At 38.2% G+C, this 10,000-nt stretch overlaps 1 protein-coding gene across 1 annotated transcript in view; it reads right to left on the bottom strand.

Annotated features, from left to right (window-relative positions):
- The window catches only part of LOC310949617 (NT-3 growth factor receptor-like), a gene marked incomplete at its 3' end in the record, with an annotated part of 217,476 nt that overhangs the window by 85,686 nt on the left and 121,790 nt on the right, over positions 1–10,000 (bottom strand). Inside the window, exons 9-12 of the mRNA XM_083917114.1 lie at positions 9,258–9,441; positions 7,542–7,565; positions 5,908–5,954; positions 2,414–2,516 (exon numbers count right to left, since the gene is read on the bottom strand). Coding sequence (XP_083773240.1) covers positions 2,414–2,516; positions 5,908–5,954; positions 7,542–7,565; positions 9,258–9,441 — 358 coding nt within the window. The remainder of the gene's footprint in view (positions 1–2,413; positions 2,517–5,907; positions 5,955–7,541; positions 7,566–9,257; positions 9,442–10,000) is intronic.

Genomic DNA, 10,000 nt, shown 5'->3' with positions numbered 1-10,000 from the left:
CCTAGGAGCGTAGTCTGTGCTAACGCTGCAACATGTTCAGCATTGGGGTGGAGCGGAGGCTGAAGAGCTCCAGTGGGAGATACATTTTTTCTTGCACAATTTTTACACAGCCGTGCCATTGTCCATGTTTCCACTTGGTCCATTAATCGTAATTAATATGTTAAAGTCCCAGCCCTAATATAAATATAATACTTTCCTGTTGAAGCACAAAACACACTTCAAGACAGCTCCATTGATTATTCCATTAAACAATGCATTGATAATGGATCTCAATGATCGGAAACACAGTGTTTGTGTAGTCCTCTATGTGGCAGAGGAAAGGTAAAAAGAGCTGACCTAAAGTGTGTTTTCTGTCAACTGATAAGATGTATTTATGTGTACATTTTTAGTCAAATTTTATCAATCTTGACACATGCAATGCTCATTCCAGATGATATTGTAAAGATGACTTTTATTTAAGGTCCAGTAACAGAAAGCTGCTGTCAAAGTGAATCCAAACTGAGAGAACCTGACTCATCAGCTCTGGATCTTTTCTCTCATTCCTTTTGGATCTGATGATGAGTCATCATAGAGCAGTCGCGCCACGAGTTTTACAGTCTGCAAAGACTTATTTCCAGCTGTCAGCTGAGCAGCCGTGTGCTGCAGCTATTATCCTACACTGGAGCTGCTTCAGTCAGCCGGCTGGGAATGTGTGCTGCTGGTCTGCAACAGGTCCAGATGCTCAGCCTACTTCCCCCAAATATATTGCATTCCACTGGAGAATTAAGCAATAGCTTATGCCAGGCCGTGGCATTTTGTATTATCACGTCTAAGGGGCACTGTTCGGCCCGAGACATTGTGAGGTTTCTCTTAATTTCTAAAAACAACTAATTGTGTTGTGTGTGTTCTGAAAAACTTAGCTTTTTATTTATTGTTAATGATTCAATTACCTTGTTGTCTCAAGTTAGAGTTAGGAGTGGCTCTATAATCCCACCTGTTTCAGCGCAACAGGAGATCAGCTAAATATGTGCCAGAGTAATCATGGAACCCAAATACTGTAGTATATATTAATATGTATTTTGCATCTTTCATCTTTTTTGGACCGTATGACATTGAAGAAGCAGAGTGGATCAAAGTCCAACGGCTGAAATCCAACTCAGGACGTTGGATTAATGGGCCATGCACTGTAACTGTTCATATCTCCATGACGACTGAGCAAAATCCAAGGAGGAAGACAAGACAATAAGAAACACTGTTTGTAGAATCTGGTCATTTTCTCAGGACCGGTGTCCAATACCAAAACCTGGAGTATCTGCAGATACAAATCCGATACCATCCTTTTCTGTCTTTTGATAAACGAAGCTGTTCATAATGCATTTGTGTGGATGCACTTTGCTTAACTTAGTCAAATAAAAAGTATGCTCAAACTATGAAAGTATTATACTCCCTAAAGGAAGAAATACATATTTATAGTTAATAATTAATAAATCAGTTTCAGTTTTAGATTAAAGGAAATGTTTCATCAGCTAATATTCAAACAAGCAGGGTGTTGTTAAAAACGATCCCCAACAAACAAACCTAAACTAAATTACACAGAAAACCTAGTTCACCTCTTAGCATTAGTCTCTAACGGAAATCATTACTCACCGTGCTGGAACAACAGCATGAATATAGAGCCATTTAGGCAGTCATTTCAAGGTCACCAGCAGCTTCAGAGCATAAACACTATTCACATAAGCTTTCTGGTGATAACAACATAGGTGGTGACACAAGCCAACATTATTTAGTGTGTCATACTGTGTGTATGTGAACATGATAATATGTCTAAAAAATGCTGATCATAGTATACATACTGACAACAAACAAGAACAAAGTTGTTTTTTCAAGTGTCCATTTTTTCTAGTAAGTTTGTTTTTCATTAGTTATTTGATGCTATAAAAAATTGAAAGTGCAGTGGGAGGAAATGGAGACACATTGTCCAAGGACCTTCAATCTAAACCAAACAGACTGAGCAAGAGAGTGGGACATAAGAGGAATTCATGAATATAAAACAGCTTTTTCAAAAAACATCAATAAATTCGGTCACACCAACACCAACACCTCAAAAAGACACACAATGTTACAAAAGTCAGGCATAGACAGGCAGCTTTGAACAGAGCAAAAATCCCCTAAAAATAGCATAATCTGTATTGTTGTATAGTAGTCTGATCCAAGCTACACTTACTGCAATCCTTAAATCAGTTTCATCCTTTTTTCCATATTGAAAGCTTTGATAGATGTGAGGACGTCTCAAAGCTGTCATTATAAACCTTTTCATCCATTACTACTGGTCCTGAACTTCATTCCAGTCACACCTTTGCACACTGTGAGTCTGATTCAGAAAGTCTTCTTGAGAGGGGCACAACAAATAGTTTAAGAGACTCTGGCTTCTTACCTTTCATTCCAAACTTGGAGCGTCGTCCATATTTGTTGATGAGAAGAAAGAGAACCACCAGCATCACACAGGCAAAGCCTGCCAGGCCTACTGCGATGGAGACCTACAGATGTGGGAAAATAATGTCAGGACCACAATCACAGGTACACAGGAATGAAGATAAGACCTTAGCAGACATTAAAATCTGCTGTTTATACACGTAGTCCCATGAAGAAATCTAATGTTTCATCTAGTGCCACCATTATGTCTTATTGAACAGAAACAAGTCCCCTATGAATTAACCACTTTTCAATTAAGATACTCTTTAGTCAAATGTGAACACAATATTTTATTATCTATGATATGGGATGTTCTTTATGAGCAGAGCTGTATTAAATTTGGGAGGCAACAACAATAATACATGTATATAGGCCCTGGGTGTGTGTATGTGTGTATCCTGTGTGTGAATGCATGTGTTTCAGGTCTGTGTGTGTGTGTGTGTATGTGTGTGTGTGTGTGTGTGTGTGTGTGTGTGTGTGTGTGTGTGTGTGTGTGTGTGTGTGTGTGTGTGTGCGTGTGTGTGTTTGTGTGTGTGTGTGTGTGTGTGTGTGTGTGTGTGTGTGTGTGTGTGTGTGTGTGTGTGTGTGTGTGTGTGTGTGTGTTTGTGTAATAACGGAATGAGAAAAAAAATGAATTTCCCTCAGAGGGATTAATAAAGTTCTTATTTTTCTTCTCCATGAGGGAATGAATGTTTTTTTTTCCTCCTTAACCATGCTTTCCTTTAGCACCACCATTGGGACCACCTTGATGTTACTGTTCAGAATTTGATAGAATATAAGATGTGGCTATACCTCTGCTGTTATAGCATGTTTTTTCTTAAAATAACCGAGGCACTTCAACAAAACCTTTTATTTTGTGCAAAAAGCAGTGAGCAAAATTAGAGAACACTTTCAGATTCCTCCCAATTATTGGTGTTTATCTGGCACCATACAATTGACTTAATTGTTGGACACATCCTATTTATTTTGTTTATTTCCTGATGACTTTGCAAGATGGTGAGCCGCTCTAAGGTGACTGAAACCATGCTACAGCAGATTGTCCAGGTGAAGGCCAAAGAGATGACCCTCTCAGCCATCAGAGCGAGGTTGGGTGTTCACAGTCTGTGATTTCAAGAATATTGAAACTTCACAAGGATACAGATTAATTTGAGTCCCCCAAAAAGGCCGGTCATCCACATAAATCATATGCACGAGAGGACAGGATTATGAGAAGACTCTCAATAGGGAATCGGTTCAACACTGCAGCTGGAGTTGCTCGCCAGTTCAGTGCTGAACAGGGCAAGGATCTGTCTCAGCACACTGCAGCAGGAGTTGGGCCTCCTACAGCTACATGGCAGGGTGAATGCAAATGTTTATGTGAACCTCCTCCTTGAATCTAAGAATATTGAAACAATGGAATGGCCGACCAAGAGTCCAGATCCAAACCCCATAGAAAATATCTAAAAAATCTTTGTCAACAAAGGAATGTCTAAGAAACCAAAATCAAACCAGAGCAGTGTGAGAAACTAGTGATGTCCTGTGGGCACAGATGTGCTGAAGTCATTCAAAGCTGTGGCCTCTACACTTCCTGTTCAATTTTGAATCCTAGAGAAGAAAACATTGTTTAAATCTTCTCTTGTGACATAATGGTTACTAGTTTTGCAAATAGTTTTCACAAAATAAAGGTTTTTGTTGATTTGCCTAATTTAAAAAAAAAAAAAAACATGCTACCACAGCAGTGGTATAGCCACAGCGGCTATTCTATCCAATTTTGAATAATACAAATCAATCATCAATGATTTGTTCTCTAAGTTTGACCACCAGTATACTATATATATATATATATACGTTGAAATAATATCATAAGCGTGATTAAATTGCCATAGATAATAAATATGATGATAAACTTACCATATTTATGAAATTGAAAAACTTACACATATTCACTGTTATTTATATCAAATGTTTAATTTACCATTATACATTTTCTGAGATGTAGTAATACATCTACTGCAATGGTAAATATATAAGAAATGCATATGTTAATAATATTAGTACTAGTAATATTACTCATTCCATGCGAACACATTGGCATATGTTGGTATACTAACATAGTGCTAGCATATAACAGCACATAGTTTGAATTTTTTTTTACATATACCATGAATGGACAGCTCAACTGTTTGGTAGAGGCCTGTATTTAAAAAACAAACAAAACAAACAAAAAAAACCAAAGGGGTTTATTAAAAAAATGGAAATAATAGATTTTCCATTGTTCTTTTCCTGTTGAGGACATTATAAGGATATAGTGGAATGAACATTGAAGCCTCCAGAGGGTTAGAAGCAGGGCTTTAGATTTTACAATATCTGCAAAATGTCAAACCATTTTGCTTACAGGTGTTAAAACGTGTCTGAGCACAGAAGAAAACTCAGCAATGTGTCAAAGAAAGACACACATTCACCCACTGTGCTCTTCCAAAGCCTCAGCCTCAACAGTTATCTTTTTCCCAGTCAATTACAGCAAAAAGATGAACTCAATTACATTTCAAACCAACTCTCAGGCTCACCAGCCGCTGAGGGATTTCAGATAGAAGCTGAACAGCTGCGAGTGAATGAAAGGACCCGAATGCTCTCAACGCTCTGACACTTCTTGGGCTTCATTCTCAAGGTTTTTTTTCAACTCCTTTGTTTCACATCTTTGTCCATCTTTCTCTGCACATCACTGTTGCTTTAATATACTGGCTATTATCTCGAAGAGTTTACAGACAGACAAACAGTCAGTCACTGCTGTGAAATCAATTCTGAATTTCAGTAATAATATTACTTCAAGAAATAATTGATTTCATAGCGACTTAAAGAGAAATGTAAAACATGTCTTTACATGATTCAACCTAGGCATGTGGGTTTCCTCATAATGTAGTACAGATGTGGTCTTTATAGAAAGTTTTACCAGGATTTCTATTGCCTTTATTATTCAACAGAGCAGCTGGAGAATAAGAGAAAAGTGGGGATGACACAGCAAAGGGCCGTGGGGCAGATTCAAATTCAGACCACTGCCAAGGTCTCAGCCTACACGGGGCGCACGCTCTACAGCGTGAGCTGTAGGCCGCCAAACAGAGACTTTTCTTTGACCCATTTGAAAACACCGCCCTGGCAGGATCTCAGCAACACCAACTGTATCTGATCCTTTTCATGTAGACACAGATAATTCTATTCACAAAAACTTTATCTTGTGTAATTTAGATCATCAATACAGGCCTGGAGGTCAGTTAGAGAAATTAAGCCATTTTAATCTCATTCACAGTATTGGCCAGGAAAAAATGAATTTAGATATTTTTACTTGCCCGAGCAGGGACTAAGAGTTTTTTTTTTTTTTTTTGTAATTTGGGCTTTGTTTCTTTGCCTGGGGGCATTGGAAGAAACACAAGACAAAATCTCAGCCAAACAGTCAACATGTTTAATATTTCAATCACTCACCCCAAAAGTATCTTCCTCAGGTTTGTGAGTCTCTGCAGTCGGGGTTACTGGTGGAAAAACATAAGAAGATAGAAACAGTTTACTGCCCTGTTGATTCTGTGGGGAAACTGCACAGAATCTGAATTCATCGCATATGAAACATAAAGTACAAAGCTGCAGACACATAACTTAGAGATTAGTGTTATGCAATGATATTGTTCACGGCCAGTTAATAGACAGACGCTTGACATTGTCATCTAGACTATCAAGTCTGGCCCAGTCCAGCAGTGCTGCCATTAATCTCATCTTTGAAAAGAGCATAAAATATAACACATTTCTGTGAATTTATAGACCTGTAAAAAAGGAATTACTATGAAGGGAATTGTTCAACTGTAAAATGTATTGACTCAAACATATCTTGATAAGATTTGTATTTATTCATGTTTAAAATCATATCCCATGTATTTTTCTCAAGCATCTCTGTCAGTTTTAGCTTCACTGGTAAGATAAATGTAAAACGTTTGCATTAAAAAATTACATTAATTTGTTTTATCAGTAATATGTACAAAACTATATATTTTGCATACATGTCCATTTAAGAGTATTAACATTTTCATACACTTTGTGGCCACTTTATTAGGCACACCTGTAAAATCTAATACATGAAGTATTTATTTAAACGTGTATATGTGACATTGGTGAATTATTAAGATGATGTTACACACGAACATGTAACAGTTAAAGCTGTATGAGATATTGATTCAATGTATATTTGTACTCATTTGTACTCGTATATCTATGTATAGACAGTGGCAACCAATGTCCTTGGAAAAAGACAATAAATAATCTATCTATCTTATACCTTAAAAGGGAGGTTGAATAATAAACATAATGTTTACTTAGCCAGTTTTGAGTGGTAGATAGGAAACTGCAAAGTACAGCTGTCAGATAAATGTGGGGTAAAAAGAACAAAATGGAATGGAGTAGAAGTATGAAGTAGCATTGGAATAGATAAGCTTAAGTTAAGTACCTTGAACCAGTAAATTACTGAATTAAATGTAAGTTGTTGATTTGAAAAGTTGTTATGTTTTTTCTCCCCCCTGTATATCTTTGACACTCAGACAACAAAATGTTATATCCAAAGGTTGACACCGCATAATACTGAAGCCCAAAGGCCAACCCCAGTGCTTTGTGGTCCTAAGCACAGTTTTATTGGTGGATTACCCTGCTGTTGGGCACCTGACTCACCAGTTACCTGCCTGCTCTGTTTACTTTGATGTATTCAGATTTTTTTGACAGTTTATTGTCACAAAAATCTGTTTAAAATAGAGCCACTATACATTCTGACTCCAATTCATGTCTTCAAGAACAGTCAGCCATGCTCTATGATTCAATAATTATATTAAAAACTATTCAGTGCAATGTGCACACAAGCTAATTGTATACAATCTAAGTCAGCATGAACAGTTGAAGCCTTTTACCTACATAAAGGATGTCATGATGCCTGCTGGAAATCCAATTTACTTGCGGGAGTCATCCAGAAGGGATCAATAAAGAGATGTCTAAGTCTAAGTCTGATGAAGAGCTAACTCTTTCTTGATAACCCTGAATGTAAACCATGATACTATAATGAGATTCTTGTAAAAAACACTCACCATAATCATAATCTGTGTCTGGACCTGTGGGAAAAGAAAGAGAAGATGCTGTGAGACACCTTGGATATATTTTGAGTGCGCATGAGAAAGCAACAAGGAGAAAAAGCAAAGGTAAGATTAGAAACACACTATGTGAGTCAGGTGTGAAAAGAGCAAAACGCCAGAAATAAAACTGTTAACAAGATCATCACCTCTTGTCTAAATATAGCTCTTCTTCAATACCCATATCTCATTAACACTTAGACTAAATATAAGCTTAATTTCACCACACCATGTACTTCTAAAGGTAAAGGTGCAAAGTTTTGGGTGGAAAAGATTCACATGATATTCATGGATAATAACGGTCTCGAGGATGAATCCTAGGGATGTTTTCTGACAGTCTGAGCTTTCCTCTAGCACAAAAAATGTCTAAATTTTAATTATTGTAATGATCCAAAGGCATTTCTCCTAGCTCCATCTTTAAATATCTACTGTGCTACTATTTATAAGACTCAATTAATGTGTCAGTATGTTGCTAGTTCCATGCAACAATTAAATACCGTGGTCCTCATGAATATTGCTGACAGCTTCTGACTAACTCCACCACAACATCTGAAGGAATAGCCAATGTTGAAGTTGCAATAGAAGCTGGGATACTGTCCTGTCAGAAGAGTCTTCCAGATTTTTCTCCAGGTTTCTCTGCCCCATTCATTATTGTTCTTTTACCAGGTCCTGCAGCAGAGTGGCATTCCCAAAGAAACAAGGAACACTCTGCAGACAGTAACTTAACTACATGTTTTAAGTTACTGGGTACTGGGCTACTGTACTGGGTTGGGGGTTTTACATTAAAATATCATCACTTAATCAAACATGTTTAGATTGACAGATTTCCAGCCGACCCGGCCTGGGTCAGGCCTATTACAACCGTTTATCTTATATAGTGTGGGCTTCACGCTTTAATTATAAGTAAGGACATTATTTTTGGCTCATTCACCCTCATTTATATTTCAATAATCTTGTTTTATTCCTTTTCATTGATTAAATCAATTTGCTTGTGTGTCTTCACAACATTTCTGCAAGAAGTCAAGCACTGTGTTTGTCTGTTGTAGTCATGCCTGTTGTGTTACAATGACCAATCACTATGGACAGTACTTCAAGCACAAGCCTTGAAAGCACCTGGGGCTTGCGTTGAGTATTGCCTCCTAAGCAGTGTCAAATGCACTTCCAGGACCACATCCCCAACGTGATCAGAGAGCAGTTTAGAGGCTACACATTACGATACGTGCAGGCTACGTCCCAGCTGAGTCCGATCAATTAATTGTATGTTCGTGAAGACTGCTGACAACCTCAGACTGGGTCAAAATGAGGTGGGGAATACATTTCTTCTCTTTGACATGCTAGTGAGATGCTTCATGTTCCATGTTCTAACAGAGTGAAACATAAAAGAGTCCAAGGGGATGGCGGAGGCTGGTACTTTCATAGCTGCTGCATGTAAGCCTAGTACAGATAGCTAGAGAGTTCCTACTTCACAGAGCTCTCTCAGAGTCACCTACACCAGCTTTCAGGCGGTAACATGACTGTTTCACACTTTACACCATGAGTTTATGTTTTACAGCCAGTCAAACGAAGATCATACACAAACCAACCATATAAACAGTCTCCTGCCATGGTGTGTTAGCATGTGAGAGCAGAGATCATGATGCTGTGATGTGTTCTTGCAGCATAAACTCAACTTACCATCAAAGGGCTTGTCAAGGAAGTGCCCATACACAGTACTGGTGGCCACACCTAAGTAGTTGCTTGCCTCCAAAGTGTAGTTGCCGTTGTTGTGGTGCGTTGGGTTTTTAAAGGTCAGGCAGCCCTCAACGTAGTCCTGATAAATATCCATGTCAGGACGCACATACTCAGTGTGGGATATTTCCTGAAAGTACAGTCACATCATAGCATGAGAAAAGACCTATATCTAATGTAATTTACAAACAACAACCCCTGTTCCGATCCGTTGACCAGTTAGTCCTTCCCAGCCCATTTCCATTCCCATGATGTCAAACATCACCGTTTGGTCACTGCCCTCTGCGCTTGGCACCAACACAAAAGGATGCCTTGTTCTAAAGTTTTTTTAAATCTGATAACCTCCGGTTAAGATGAGGAACTGAACATACACCTGTATTTATTTGTAATCATCTCCTGATTGGATAATCTACTACATATACACTACTGTTCAAAGTTTTAGGCTACTGAGGTGAGGTTGTGGAAGACAGTTTCATGTCACAGGTCATACACTATGGCAAGACTGAGCACAGCAACAAGACACAAGGTAGTCATACTGCATCAGCAAAGTCTCTCCAAACACAGATTTCAAAGCAGACTGGGGTTTCAAGATGTGCTGCTCAACTTTTTTTGAAGAAGAACAAAGAAACAGGTATCGTTGAGGATCATAGTCACAGTGATCGGCCAAGGAAACTTAGTGCAGCAGATAA

Source organism: Echiichthys vipera (assembly GCF_963691815.1).
Source record: "Echiichthys vipera genome assembly, chromosome: 7".
NCBI lineage: Eukaryota > Metazoa > Chordata > Actinopteri > Perciformes > Trachinidae > Echiichthys > Echiichthys vipera.
The sequence above is the reverse complement of the archived record's forward strand: the minus strand, read 5'-3'. Positions and strand labels throughout refer to the sequence as shown.